The sequence below is a fragment of the Cottoperca gobio genome, chromosome 9, assembly GCF_900634415.1.
Source record: "Cottoperca gobio chromosome 9, fCotGob3.1, whole genome shotgun sequence".
NCBI lineage: Eukaryota > Metazoa > Chordata > Actinopteri > Perciformes > Bovichtidae > Cottoperca > Cottoperca gobio.
In genome coordinates this window covers 23,147,936-23,163,676 of record NC_041363.1, presented here as the reverse complement: position 1 = coordinate 23,163,676, position 15,741 = coordinate 23,147,936, and the positions used below count along the sequence as shown (strand labels likewise).

At 39.2% G+C, this 15,741-nt stretch overlaps 1 protein-coding gene across 1 annotated transcript in view; it reads left to right on the top strand.

Moving 5' to 3' along the window:
* Positions 1-15,343, top strand: part of ppil2 (peptidylprolyl isomerase (cyclophilin)-like 2) — a 28,809-nt gene extending 13,466 nt beyond the window's left edge. The window contains exons 13-20 of the mRNA XM_029439828.1: positions 481-570; positions 3,087-3,120; positions 6,848-6,965; positions 7,434-7,490; positions 11,744-11,816; positions 12,334-12,396; positions 13,448-13,590; positions 15,099-15,343. Coding sequence (XP_029295688.1) covers positions 481-570; positions 3,087-3,120; positions 6,848-6,965; positions 7,434-7,490; positions 11,744-11,816; positions 12,334-12,396; positions 13,448-13,590; positions 15,099-15,201 — 681 coding nt within the window. The 3' untranslated portion in view covers positions 15,202-15,343. The remainder of the gene's footprint in view (positions 1-480; positions 571-3,086; positions 3,121-6,847; positions 6,966-7,433; positions 7,491-11,743; positions 11,817-12,333; positions 12,397-13,447; positions 13,591-15,098) is intronic.
* Positions 15,344-15,741: the final 398 nt, after the last annotated feature.

The window sequence follows — 15,741 nt, the reverse complement described above, 5'->3', positions numbered from 1 at the left end:
CCCCTCTTTAGAGAATCATTACAAATCAGCACCAGCAGATTAGTCCATAATTTAAAATAATCATTAGTTGCACTCCGATACAAAATAGTTATATTGTATATTATATCATTTGATTATTATTTACTGACCAACCGTCTTGGGGGACATTTTTCTGAATTGAGTATTTTTACTTAAGTAACATTTCCAATGGTGTTCTTAAAGTGACTTTTAGCCAGTTTATCTAAATGTTACTGTGATTGCAGGTATGTTACTTAGTTTATCAAAAGCTCTCCTTCTAATGCAGACATTTGATTGAGTCACTTTCAGAAGACTGCATTGCTTTCTGTACTGACATTCTGTATCTGTACTTTTGTTTAGGCTCAATGCTACTTGGTCATTGTATAACTCAACACTTGTGTTAGTAACAATAAACTAATGGCATGCAGCTGATATTATTGTGGGTGTTTCTTTCTAATGACGTCTGCACGCTCTGTCCTCCAGGTTCCCAAAGCTGGAGAGAATTTCATCCGTCTGTGTAAAAAAGGCTACTATGATGGGACGGTCTTCCACAGGTCCATCCGGAATTTCATGGTAAGGACTTTGACCAGATACAAATGATTTGCTTACTTCCACCACAGCCCACAGAGTACGTAAATGACTTTGGCACATTCTCATATGCACAATGGCAGCTTTCTGAGCAAAAACAAAGGCTTTGACTGCTGGTTTGACAGATTATTTTGGGCTAAATGGGAATACAGAGATTTTCAAACTAACGATGTTATAACCGGCAGAGATGCAAGATCTAATTTTAGTACTTTTAAGTTATGGTTATGTTATGTTTATTTTTTCCCCTCCGTTCCTATGGGACAGAAGTATTCAAGCAAAATTCACAGAGTTCCAGTTACTAAAATTTCCTCCCAGCAAAGGTTTGAACCTCATCATGTCTAAATTGTGTGCTACAGCCTACCCCGACGTCTATCAAATATTATCAGCAACATGCATTTTGCATCTTTACCATAACTAACATTAGTCCTGGTGTTCATTGGTGAGCCTGGATCAGTACTTAATAGTTTTAATATTGTAAATCGATTCAAACATGGTCATGCTCTGTGGTGCTACCGACTGTAGACTTGTTTTGTTGAAATAATATTCGTGTTTTCTGCTTCAGAGATGAGTAAAAACAGCCTTTTCTTCCAATTAAGACTTCTTAACCCAGACTGAGAACTTGAAATACAGGTCTCTGAGTGGACATCTGGTCTCAAGGGGACCCTTACCTTTTTAAAATTATTATTCTGTCCTGTGGTTTTCATACACAGTGGCAAGCTGTGAATTGTTTATCTATAATTACTGTGCCACTTACGCCTTCGACTTATCCTCCGCAGCTGAAAAGGACAGCAGGGTGGCCTGGGAGAGAATAATTTCGTAGCAACAAAAATGTTTTCAAGCAGTTTGTTAATGGGAACAGAACAGTGGCCCTCACTCTCTTTTTAAAGCAGTTTATCAGGACCTTGCGAGAGTACTGAACATCCTGAGATGATACTTTTAAAAATGTTTAATTAGAAACGGGAGAGGCCTATCAAGGATGCTACCCCTCCGGCTCAAACAGTGAGAAGAATTGTTCAACACCGATTTATGATGCAACTGTTTCACACGTGTGTCTGCCGAGGCAGGGTGCTATCTTGTTGTTTCTGTAAAACTGCTGTTTCCATTCAGTCAGGGAACATAAAGGCATCAGCTTTGATTTTGCTGAAACAAACTAAAAATATCATCAAAAGTAAATTTCTGCCGGTGATTTAGTGTGGCAACTAAACCGCCTAAATACACTGACGTAGAAGTATTGTACATCTATGAAACCTTGTGTTTTAAATGACCATGAAACTGGAATGTTTGTATTAAACTGTTGGTTTACATTCAAAATCTCTCACCAAAACACGTTTATATGTGTATATGACCTTAAGGTGTAATAAACATGGTGGTTTTATATTTTCACTACCTCATGAAACCTTTTTATGCATGTTTTGAGCTGGGCACTCTTTACAATTTGTGTTATGTCATTTTGCAGTCTTAAAGTATCTGCAATTTGTGCATTATTTCAGACTCTGTTTTAGTTGGTTACTGAGAGGAACTTTTAACTGGTTATAAAACGGTCTCAATGTAATACAGATGTCTCCATATGACCTATATAAGCAAACAAGTCCATCTGCAAGAAGATTGGTTGTTTCGATATAGTTGTTTCTTAAGGCTTGTCATCGGTGACCGCGGGTCCAATTTGGGCAAAATAAACCAAAATCATGCGGGTTCACCAGAAACTCCTTCAGCTCAAACCCCAGCAGGGCCTCCTACAGCGGCCAGCCCACCGCGGATAAACCCAGATCCAGCTTTACTGCTGCCTTCGACCTGCAGTCGGTGACCCAAATCAAAGTGCCTCTCAATGACTTTAAATATGTTGAATTGAATGTAACTAGCTACTGCATACTAAAATGAATAATCCAGATGAGCTGTGCAACAAGGAAGTAAATTTAAGACTTAACCAGTCCAGTGAAAATGGTGTCACCACTGCACTGGTTCAATATCCTCTCTCCAATGTCTGACCAATATTGACCTGATTTAGTTCCTTATAGTTTTCCTCTCTCCATTCGGTGTTGTGCGTGGCTGGCCAAATAATTTCAAACCGAGAAGTGGAAAACCCTGTATTTTCCAGCCCCTTTGCTCATAGTGTCAGTGTCAGTTGTTGCACAGTAACAGAACATCAAACCTTTGCTCCACAGCAACACGATTGGTCAGAAACCCCCCCAGTGTATCTTTAAACAAGAAGTCCTAAGAAATGCACAGAGCAGTTACTTTACTATGCAAACAATAAGAGGAAAGTTGAGCCTGAACAATGAACAATAGAGGACTGTGTCCTGTCAGTGACGGCTTGTGCTCACAAGGAACACGCTTACAAGTTGGATGTGTGACAAAATAAATACTTTAAGGTTAATTTGAAGTCTCATTAGACCACTTTACAGAAATGAGATATTTTCCTATTATAAGTAATGGGAACAACTCTTTTCATGTGTGCCAGCTAACATCATCCAAACCTAATAGTTTGTTTTTTCTGTTTCCAGATTCAAGGAGGGGACCCCACTGGCACCGGTACAGGTAAGATGAGGACTGCACTTAAAACACATTTTGAATTACGTAATGCGTCTCTGTTGAATTATTAATAGTTCCCTTTTGGAAGCTTTGCGTAAATACCGCTTGCAACTCGAGATGCAAGTCAAGAGTGTTACTATATATACTCTGTGAAGGCACACGGGAGTACAAACCACACTTATGCAAACGCACAAAGACAGACCGAGATGATGTAGATGGAAGAAGGCTGAGAAGGAGTGTAGGGTACAGAATAGGGGTGTGGTGAACAACCAATAAATCAGCATTTGGTGTAATGTTCCTGTTTTTAAAAGGCAGCTCTGTAATTAACTGCGAGGCCTCATACAGTTGATTTCCTGCCTTCAAGGCGCCTGTGCAGCTCTAAGAGTTTGCAGTACAAAGGTGTGCTTTGTGTCTTTTGGCGTCTGAACGCTTTGCAAAATGCTTCTACCATGACAGAGTTATGAAGGTGCAGAATTATTTGCCTTTGGGTAAAAGTTTCAACATCACCTAGACTGAACAACATGTACAGACAACTCCTGAATAGACCTTTAACTGGTTTTTAAATATAGATTGCTCCGTATTCTTTAACAGTCATGTAACATGCAGTAGTTGTGTAGTGAGCTGTAACTTTGTATCATCACAGACAATATAACACGGACCGCTGCTGTCATATTGTTGTTTTCATTCTGTATGTTTGAAACATCTTTTCTTTGATATTCTGCTTTTTGAAGAGATAATTTCTCACATTTAGGGATCAAAATAAAGTTGAGATTCAAGGATCAATTATCAACACAGGGTTGCACAATGAAATGCAGTTTTAGTCCATTTATGCAAGAAATAGATGACACGAAGGTCTGCATCAAGAGGAAGATGCAGGAACACTGGGGAAAAAGTGATCTTGTATTTTCAATATATTGAGTGTTTTTATGCAGCGGATAGAGATGGCAAAATAAGATACTGAACCGTGATGTGATTCTCTCTTGACACTTGAATGTTTGAGATTAAAGTGTCAAGAAAAGCCTACGAAAATTGCCCCACACATTTTGAGTGAATCCCTCTCGCACATGCTGCTGACTGCTCACTGTAGCGTTCACACTTTCCTCTAAGTTCAGAAGAGCCTATTTATCTAAAACCCTTCAGAACAAGATGCTTCGGAGAGAGAAATGTTTTAAACATTGACTTGTAAATGAAATCCCAGAGACACATTCAAAATATGAAACGAGAAACACATGCCCAAATAATGCGTTCGTTCTGATGCGTCACAGCTGTCAGTAACGGATATTGTACTGTTGATGTAATTCAAGGGGATTTTTTAGAAGGAACATCAGAATGTAACAAGCTACTGCATTAGAAGGAATGTAGTTTGATTTATTGGTTAACTCTTTGTTGAGAATTAATTTCCCTCCTCATCCTCCTCGACCGCTCTCCCTTCATTTAAGATCCAGTCGAACTCGAGTTGATGAATTATGCAAAGAATGTCACCAGGGGAAGTTGATGGCTGCACAAAGCCACAGACAAGATGATTGGTTTCCTAGTATGCACCTACACTGCAGCATAAACACGCACGTACTGTACTAATATATATGTACACACCGTTTCATGCACGTACACCAGCTGGCGGGACAGTGAAACACACCTCAGGGCAACAAATCCTCTCACCCTGTCGGGAGCCAATAAGCTCCTGCAGTGTGTATTCCTGTATACTCATCGTGATGATTCTTAATGATGAAGTCAGTCATGATTAATGATTCGCAGCTGAAGGCTCTACACACGGCTCCGTGTTCAAAGTCAAACGGGTCTCGTGAAAATACATTGTGCCTTATTACTGTTTCTCTAATGGAGCAGTAATAGTACTGGTAGAGCCACTATTTGTGTCGTTTTCATACATCTAATACATGTCAATGGGTTTAATCATATGTCAAATCAAGCGTACACATACTTACCTGAAAAGTGAAACCAATGCAGAAGCACCTTAAACCTGCATATAGGAGTCTATGAGAAAATGACCCTACTTCTCACTTGATGTAAGTGACACTAAGATTTACAATCAAGATTGTAAAAATGAGTTAATGGATACAATCGATAGTTTAAAGTCTTCTTCAATACAGCATGGTTTTCATTTAGTACATTATGATAAAAGTTAAGTGTAACATTTTGGTCTTGTTCAGTTGTTCTTTGCTCCACCCTCTCGTGTCGCTTTACACGAAAACCAAGATGGACAAAATACCAAATTGAGGCTTTAAAACCATAGTCCATAAACCAACGGGTGACGTCACGGTGACTACGTCCACTTATTATATGCAGTCTATGGTCCCAATATAAAAATGTAATGACGTGCATCGGAAACATAAATGAAACGCTATATGAACGGTCTTATCAGTTCTACTCTCTAAAGTGTTCGCACACTTTAAATCCCAGACAATTAAAGGACAGATTAACACTGAACTGTCAGCCAACTTCTGCTGGAAGAGCCGACATAATGATTTTCCATTCACTGTGTTTCTTACAGAACTCACTGCGGGCATCTCAGGGTCATGTTAAATGCACTTCCTTCATGTTACACATTTGCAAAGCTTCACTTATGTAACCTGCATTGTTTACATCAGCTAGCAGTCTCCTTTTCCCCACCGTTTGCTGGTGTTGTGCTATGTTTGCTTCAAGCTAACTGTTGATTAAAACATTAATCTGCAGTGCCAAAAACTTTACATGGTGCCTTTTTAAAGAAGACAGTTATTTAGTTTTATCTAGACAAAAGAACAAATACAAGTTTGGCAAGTAAATGGCACCGTCAACCCTATATTGAATAACATACTGAAATGTGAGCTGACTGTATTGTGACATCCCAATAGACATTTTTGACATTAACGTGTTTTAGTAGCACAGGAACAAGTGATACCCTTATGATGATGCATATTACCTATCATTAATGTTATTGATTATACATGAGCTGTTCCTGCTTATCGCATGTCAAAATGTCTTCTGCACTTCACCTCTTGGGTAGACTAGATTGATTGAAATGTTCTATGTAATCTGATTAGGAAGCTCTCATTGACTTAAACCTTTAATAATACTAAGATAATACTTACATGCCCAGACTTTTAGTCAACTAAAACTTGCCTCGGACAAAGCAGGATGAGGTTGACTAAATATGATTGATTTTTTTAAATTACAAGAACATTTGACACAGGACTAGGACTAAATCAAAGATGTGCAAATTCACAATGCGACCCTGTAGGCAAATGCACTCTCACAGACCCACACACACAATCTCGCAAACACCATCTGCTGAATGCAACGACGCCTCCCACTAGAGTCTATGACAAACGTTTGGCCATGGTGCAGGAATCTGTTTAGAAGTTGTCCACTCTCATTGAACACACACACACACACACACACACACACACCTGCACGCCCACACACTTGACCTCCATGCCAAATTTCCGCCTCCTAGGGCAAAAACTGTGGGAACTTGAAGGGTGGGGACATTTTCGTCGGCCGCTCCGACCTATAAAATTGCTGGTCGCAGCTAAAAATATCTGAAATAATGAACAGTACTGCAAGTCTGAGGAACAATGCCACACTGACGGTTCGATAGCTGATTGGAGGAAAGTGCTAAAAACCCAACAGCAATAAGCACTTTCCATCAAAGATGTTGCTGAATTTAAAACTATTTGTTGTCTGCCTCTCTCTTTGCCTCTTTCCTTCCTCCCTCACCAACTTCCTGGCTTCCCAGGAGGGGAATCCTTCTGGGGAAAACCTTTCAAGGATGAGTTTCGGCCCAACCTGTCTCATACCGGCCGCGGGGTTCTCAGCATGGCAAACTCTGGTCCAAACACCAACAAATCTCAGTTGTAAGATTTCTTTTTACTTTTTTTTTACTTTGAACAATTTATCTGTCCTAGAAAGTGAGTCAGTAGAGAGTTATGTGTTGTGTTTTACTGTCTCTTCTTTCTTGGCTGATGCCCCACAGACAAAAAAAGACTAGAAAAAAATCAGTGCTGTCAGAATAAAATATTATCTATTGGCTGCACAGACAAACTTGTTTAATAGCGAACAGTCATGTTGGCAAAATGTTCAATTAAAAAGTGAATTTCAACAACTTAATGCACGTTTTTATTCTGATGATAAATGTTTGCTAGTGGAACACGCGTGCTGTTTTTTGTTTGTGACGGTTATTTTGTGTATTTAGTGAAACTGAAGTAGTTATGTAAAGAGAGTACTGTAGATTCAAAGCGCTCTTTTAGATTTATTACGTGTTTGCAACACTTTCTATATTTTACCTGTTAATGTATTGAATGTTTTGCTCTCTTTTCTCTCAGCTTCATCACGTTCCGGTCGTGCACCTACCTCGACAGGAAGCACACCATATTTGGAAGGTAAACATTGTATATATTTGTTTTAGTGTATGCTAGTTGTTTTTATTTACTTATTGACTCTACTGTGACAATGTTTGTTGCAGTTGTGTAAGCCAGGTGGCTTTGATGATTGACAATCCTGACAGATGCTTTCATTCTCTGTGCCAATTTACGCAACATTTGAGTCACCACCACATGTTCTCTTTAGCTCCATTTTCTCATGTTCTTTATCTTTCTCTCAACATTTTATTCTTTAATACATAGTTGGTTGCTTTGGAGCTCCAGACGGTGCAAACTGTGACTTCCAGTCTGAGTCGTGGCCAAGAGCAGTGCAAACTTTAGTGGATGCTGAATCCTAACTGAAGGATCCCTGTGTCTCTGCTGTGCTGAGCATGAGCATTAAATCTTTTTTGGAGAAAAGCTGTTGTCTAAAAATATTCAGACTGCTTTCAACGGCCCGATTCTTTACATGGTCAACACACTTAGAAAGCTTTTGCTTTAACCCCCGCGTCCACCTTTTATCCTTTCTAGACGTTAGTCTTTGCACATTTAATGGACTGGTGGTGTCAGTCCACTTAACCTGATCCATATATAATGTGGACTCTTTCACAGAGGAACGTTTCTTCTGAATTGCAAATCAGACTGGACTCGTTTTTGTCTTTTATTTTGTCTGGTGGTTAAATTGTCTCGACAGCTAGGTGTGTGGTCCTATACGCTTAAATGCTCAAGACCAGGGGGCTCTAAAGGCTTGTACACACCGGAGGAGAGACGAATAAATGTAATACAAATGTGAAATACTCTCTGCAAATATTTCTCTTCAAAACTATTCATGGCAGCAGCAGCGATGCAAATTTGTTCAACAAAAGGTTCAAATAGATTCTTCAGAAAAGAAATGATGGACTCAACATTGTTCTTTTTTTTTTTTAAATTGAGTTTCAGTTTTTAGCAAAACACTAAAAGTGTAGCAACTCATAACCCTCGGCTACACTACTATAGTATAGCGTATGTTTTGGCGTTTGTGTGACTAACTGTCTAAAAGCCAAATATATTCATTTATTCCGATGTAAAACAAAGAAAAGCAGCAAATTGTCTTATTTCAGAATCTGGAAACGTCAAATAATTGGCATTTTTAATCCATTGATTAATTAATTGTTTTGTCTTTTTGTATACTTTGTACCTTTTGATCATCTATACGGCCTCTACTGTATTCTGCCTGTCTACAGAATATTCTTTTATATTTCTTTTATTAGAGAATTGACAATAGAGAGATGAGGTGAGAGAGAGAAACCGTATAAACAGCCAAAGATACTTGTAGACCCTTTCTCACAAATGGAACCTGCACCCTTTTCAAAGTTCAGATATCTGGTTTTTGGTTTTCAGACAGACGTCTCCTAGAAACATGCCAAATCAATCCTCCTCCTACATGACTCGACCTTTCCTTAACCCCAAACATTCTTTCTTCTACTTCTCTCTGGTAGCAGCACTGCTGAAGAACAGGGATGAATGTCTTAATGGTTGATTTATTTTTGTATGTATTAATTATTTTGTAGTTGAATGATTCCTTTTTCTGGGCTGACATGTTAATCCTCTCAGAATAACTTCAAAGGCCAGATGTGATGCTTTACGTTCGCTTGCTGAATTTCCCCTACAATGTATTTAAAAATGTTTTTTTGAAAGAATTCAAAGGGAAAAAAGGAATGAGGGATGAGCGATATGATGACTACTGACAAGATATAGAGAATAATGATACTTACTGTACGTCGCTTTGGACAAAAGCGTCAGCTAAATGAACTGTAATGTAATGAATAGGGCTGCTTTGAGGCAACATTCAAATTTGATATAGTTTTTTTGCATTGATGTGTTGGAATATCTTAATTCATCGGGTATTTCATTCACTGGATTTGCCAAACTGACATCCCTGCCCTGTTATTTACAGATGCCATTATAGAGACCTTTATCCTTATTGCTGACCCCTATTGTCCAGTTTAACACCAGAGATGCCGCTTTTCTTGGTAATTGGTTAAAAGTTAATACATTAGGTTACAGTTTTGTTATCTTTATGTGGGAATAGTGCTGCTTTTGTTCTAAAGAGATCTGTAAAGATAATTCTCCTGATCTGGAAAATGCTTGAACGTCGCAAAAATTGCCAACTCATTTAGGTGTTAAAGTGAACGTGAGAAGGAGGCTTCAGATGGCAGTTCTTGAGATGAAACGTGTTGTTTTGAGCAAATGTATTGGCGTGAAAAACATTTTTGGAACCCTAATTGTTTTCTCTGATGCAATGTCGGCGAGTAATCGAGTGCGGGAGCTCCTCTGTTCATCCGAACATGTGGAAGTGGAGCACATGTGGCCTGAGAAGCACCCCCTGCTAGCTATTGGGTGTACTGTTCGTGTGTCTTCTCACTCGACACATGGTAACAGGGGCCCCCACAGGAGCAGCTGGACAAAGACTTTGCAGTTAAAAGAGCAAAAGGAGAGCAGCCTCTTTAAAGTGCTCTGCAGCAGGGGAGTCGCTAACGGATTCGCCTCTTGGCCCTCAGCATTTGACAGACTCTATATCTTCAGAGGTGCTTTTCTCCGCTGTGTTTATGAGGCCAGTGGTGTGCTGATAACAAAAGACTTTTGGCAATAACTTGTGTTCACTGGTGTCTGAGGACTATAAATCCCCCAGCTGCTAAATAAATACTTGTATGTAAACTAAAACATTACAGATTGAGATAGTCGTACACTCGTTTCTGATAAAACATATTTTATTTATCTTTTTACATGAGTTTCAGGTGCTTTGATGATTTCTTATCACTTCAAGATTGCAACACAGTGTGCGAAAAGACTTGCCAATTAAAAGGAGTCGCTCCTTTTGATGAACCGACAGAGAATTATCACCTGAATCTGCTCCTCTCCACTTCACAGAGCTTTTATAGTTTCAGCTCATTGTTTAGCTGTCTGCCTGCAACTTTATTGTTTTGGTTCTCTCTCACAGCAGCAGACAGCTGTTTTCAGAGGAAAAGCTCTTAATCCCACTATGCACTACGTGCTCCGCAGCAGACAGACTCAGTTAGAGACTAGCTGAAGAACAGTGCAGAGCATAGAGTGCTTCAGGAGTCCTAAAACACAGAAATGAGTCAGCATCTTTGAACTTCAGGTTCCCTCTTCTCGAAGTTAATGGGTTTTTGGTTACATGCCTGAAATAAATTCTGTTAACACAAGCTTAAGGGATTTTAATGTTTTCTTTCTTGTGAATTTGGAAGATTTTATGGTTAAGACGATCGCTAACAACAACATAGATGAGACTACAAAGGTTCATTGGGACATTAAACATCATCACTCCGAACACGGGGAAACTCATCTACTCGGGTGGAGACGTTGAAGTCACGCGGCCGTGGTCTAGTTTGTTTATAGTTTAACGTTAGCGCTTTACTTCTGCTGATTGCATTTAGCTGCAAAAATCATAAAAGTGTTGTTAATTTGTGAAGATTATCTTGCTGAACCAAACGTGTAATTATCAAAAAAGGTTTGTTGGCCACAGAGCTCATTTTCTGCAATAATTCAATGAAGAAATCCCATTGGCTTTTTGTCAAGGGAGCCAGCGCGATGCGAACTTCCACAGTTGGAAGAGACATAAACGGAGCTAAAGGAGAATGAATATTGTCTTTACATTCATCAGGTGGACACGCATGACTCCAAATGAATGATAATGTTGCTCAAGAGACTACAATCTACTGTGTCCATTAAGCCTTCAAACTGAACTGTCTGGGTCGTATTTAATTTTCTCACCTTCACCTGTAGCAACACGCACATCAATGCAGTCACTTGCATGATCTTTGACGCAGTACTATTGCCAGATTGAACGGGAAGTTAAATTCCCTAACCCTCCTCCACTGAGGGTCGGCTGCAGTTCAGCGGACCTGTAAATAAGAGTGATTTGGTGTTTGGTTTAAGGGCATTTCAGCAGGATGGTTGGTGTCACAGGAATTTGAAATTAGATTTATCTCACTCGTCAAAACCAACAAATATATCCCTCTTGTCATGATTGAACGAACACCAGTCTTTACGAAGGAGATGTCATTCTTAATGCGAAAAATGGCTGACTTGGCAATTAATTAAATCAAACGAGTCTCTAATGGTTACATTTTTTAATTGTTGATGTTGTTGTGATGCCTTTTATTTTATCTTCCTTGTCAAAAATCTGTGTGCTCGTGCTCTCAAGTCTCTCTTGCTCTTTGATGCTTTAAGGATTTGTCATGAAGTCTGTTTCGTTTTTTTCTCTTTTGCAGAATTGTTGGTGGATTTGAGGCACTCACAGCCTTGGAGAACGTGGAGAGTGATCCCAAAACAGACAAACCAAATGTAGGAAATTATGACGTTTATGCTCCAGATTGTCTTCAACGTTCCATAATTAGATTTTACTCAAAGTGTAGAAATACCCGACACTGGTACCCCTGGTTCAAATTACGTCTCATTTTACGATCTTGAAATGAAGCTAATTATGACTCGGCACAGTGCCATGACAGTATTTTGATACATGGATCCTTTAAAAATCAAGTGAGAGATGCTAATGTTTCATTCTACTGTTCTAAATTAAAAATACGCTTTAAAACACAACAAATGCAGCTACACGTTTATATTAGTCGGTGTCGTTCTGCAAGACGTTTGTCATGTAAACCTACAGTATTTCCAACCTGTATGCAGTAACTTGATAGTTTTATTTTTGTATATTTAAGATGGTTGACACTGGTATTTGATAGTAGAACATAATATTTTAGATATGTAATGTTGACATGCATGTGGAAACATTATATTTAGTTTTCCTCTGACTGAGCCATTAGCTTTGTGGTTCCTGATTTTATTTGTGTCTGTTTTACAGTCTGAGCTCAAGATCATAACTGCCACCGTGTTCGTCGACCCGTACGAAGAGGCTGATGCTCAGGTTTTTATCTTTCTGTCTGTTTACACACATGAACAATATTGACTTCACTTAATGATAGAAACCGTTACTTATGCATTATGTATTTGGACGGTGACACATTTTCTATTGTAGCAGCACATCTGAATCGAAATGATGTGAAATTATGTTGAACTCTGCAAGTACATCAGTGAAAAACAGGGGGGGGGGGGGCTCGAAAATATTCTTATTTACAAAAGGCGGGCCCTGCAGAAAAGGTTTGGGAACCACTGCTCTAAGGGTTTCGAATAACTAGTACAATATGTAATATACAATATGCGAAAGTCTCGGCACCAAACAAAAGTGTACATAGTTGGCCGACAACACCAGCCTCGACTGTTGAGCCGACCAGGCAGTTGTAGCTTTTGGTCCTGATGGTACGCCTCGGATTGGAGAGCCGGAACATGTACACTCCAATCAACATCCCCGTCTTCGCCAGGTTGGAGGAGATGAGCAGTGCTGCAGCCAATCAGGGGCCAGGGACCACACACCCTAATTACCATAAATAATAGGGAAACAAAGGGGCATGCATACACAGAATACCCCCGGAGATTAATGAGGCAGACGGCATTGGCCGTGGCCGTAACAAAGCCCGTAAACAAACCCCTTAAGATTGATTGATTGATTGATTGATTTTCAAACATTGCCCACAATGATGTAATATTGCAAGAGATATTGAAGAGATGCTCCCTGGGTAGAAATTGTATAGAAACATCTGCTGGTTGACATATTTTTTAACAAGTCTTAAAATGTTAATACCTTAATTGGTATTAAAATGTCATAAATCAATCTTTGAAAAGTCTTTAAAATGCTAAGACATGGGGAGCAGGACTTTATGAATCTTCCTTTTCTGACGTTGCATTTTAAAATCATTGACATCTATTTGTATGCCTCTGCGCTGGCTGTAGGAACACTGTTAATGTTTGCTTTTAGATCCAAAGTGATAGTAACTGTGACAGCAAGGTAGTAACAATTGCTGTGTCCTCTGATCTAGCGTGCAGTTGTTGGGATTTATATGCTTTCTATATGATTTCAGATCGCAGCGGAGCGAGAGAAGGAGTTGCAGAAGCAGGAGGATGAGAGGCAGCAGACCAGCATCGCCCAGAAAAAAACTAAGGAGGATCAGGCGCCAAAGACCTTCAAAGCGGGTGTGGGGAAATACATCAACCCTACCCCAACGTAAGGACGCACAAGCATACATACTCATTTACAATTCACCAAACTACACTCTGCTTCTGCTGTCGGGGGCATCGCTGGGACGTGTGTAAAATGAATATGCACAAGAAGAAGAAGAAGAATATTTCTTCCTCTTTCCCTGGAAGAATTTGTGTTTAAACCAGCCACCGGGACTCGAGCAATGAATGGATCATAAAACATGATGATTACATTGCGACACAGAACAAGTAGAAACAGAATGTGCAAAATAGCCAATTATGTAGAAAATTACCCATTTCCCCCATGGGGATAATTCAGGTTTATTATCCAGACCATGATTTTGCCGAGTTCAGGTAAAATGTGTTGTTTTTATGTGATATTACAACATATTTCATTTTTGTTTTTTAAGTTCATGTCTAACAACACTTGTTTTGGGAAGTGTCAGCACTATATTTAGAACAATTTGCATTTGTACTTGAAATTAGCTGTTCCAACTAATCTCCCTCAAGAATATGATGAAGACAAAGAAACATTAGTCTCGTCTCTTTGCACTAAAAATTCCCTAAAGCCTCATAAGGGTTTTTATTTAATTTCATTGATGTAGAATCTGTTCAGAATTAAACAAATGAAGACTTTACATCTAAGACACTTTACACAATGTCTAACCCTGCAGCATTTGTGGGAATATCAAAATGACTGTCATTATGCAAAACGAAGGTGCATTAACTGAACTGAAAGAGTTGCACTTTGGCTAAAGTGTGCATCAAGAGATAATTATGCTCATGATTTTTCTCTTTGTTGCCGTTTTATCTTCTAAATGTACCTATCCTTTTCCTTCTCCTGTCATCACATCATGTCCACAAATTGAGGTTTATGCAGAGCTTGTCAGTATTAATGCTCCCAAATCACTGCCTGTCTATTTTCTCCAGGCAGTTAAATGTAAACGTGGCATGTTGGGTGTTTCAACAGTCAGTAACGGTCTTTCTTTTTAGGGTTTTGTCAGCGGGAAAATACTTGTTAATTTGTGCATTTACGATAAGATAGAATTTTATTTATCCCGAGGGAAATTGTTGTGCAGCAGTTGCAGTACAAAGTAGGAACAGTGCAACATTAAAATAAAAGAGAAAAAGATTATCCATAATGTACAAAAGAAATGTACACAATGCCAGAAGTATAAACCTGTCTGTCTGTCCTTTCCTCTTTCCCTAGGCTTCACCTTCATAATGTCACTTAAAGATACATGTACCAACCTCAAAGAGACAGAAAACGACTATAACGTCTGTGTGTCATGTGAGAGACCTTTTACATGTCCCAAGGGCCAATTGTCTCATAATGTCTGAAGAAGAAATGTGAAAGGTCTGATTACTGTATTATGCAAAGGCATAAACAACATAATTTACAAAAGGAAAAGGGTTATGCGAGGTAAAAGAAAGCTCAGGCAAAAGGAAGAACAGATCAGAGAAATCCGTAATCAACGAGAGGCGGTTGGAAAAAACAACATCTAATTGTGATATTATATTTTTCTCCTTCAGAAAACGTTCGGCTGCTGTAGACGAAAGCGGTCCGTCCACCAGCGGCGCAGCGCCCAAGAAATCCAAAGCCAAGACCAACTTCGGAGACTTCAGCTCCTGGTAGCACCGACACGTTCTGCGTTTACCAGTCAGAATATTTACTGGTCGGTTTGAGTTTGATCAAAATTAATTTCATTCATACTTTTGTCTATCGTCTCTCAGTTGTGTTGGTATCTTGTGAAACGATTAAAGTTACTTTTTACAAAGATGGCGTCATGATCTCATTTCATACATCTTCCATCAAAGACACCATGTGGATTTAAAGACGATGTGTTGACACAGTGTTGGTGCGATGAAGCAGCAGTATAAAGATAAATCGGCTCTTGTTAAGAGGAAACTCAGAGTAAGAAGTAATTAATCTCGTCAGACTAATCAATATCTGGGCTAAAACCATCTGATCGATATCTTTTTGTCCCGCACAGTTTAATCAATGGAATGAGTGTTTGTGAACATGATTAACTCCCAACACCACACTGTTCATTTTCTGCTGAAGAATTACGACATGCAGCCGTTTCTACTTTGGCTCAGCTCCAAAGTGTTTTAATGGATTTGGTTGTTACTATAATCATTTAGCACAGTGCTCCAGAGGAAGATATGTACTGTT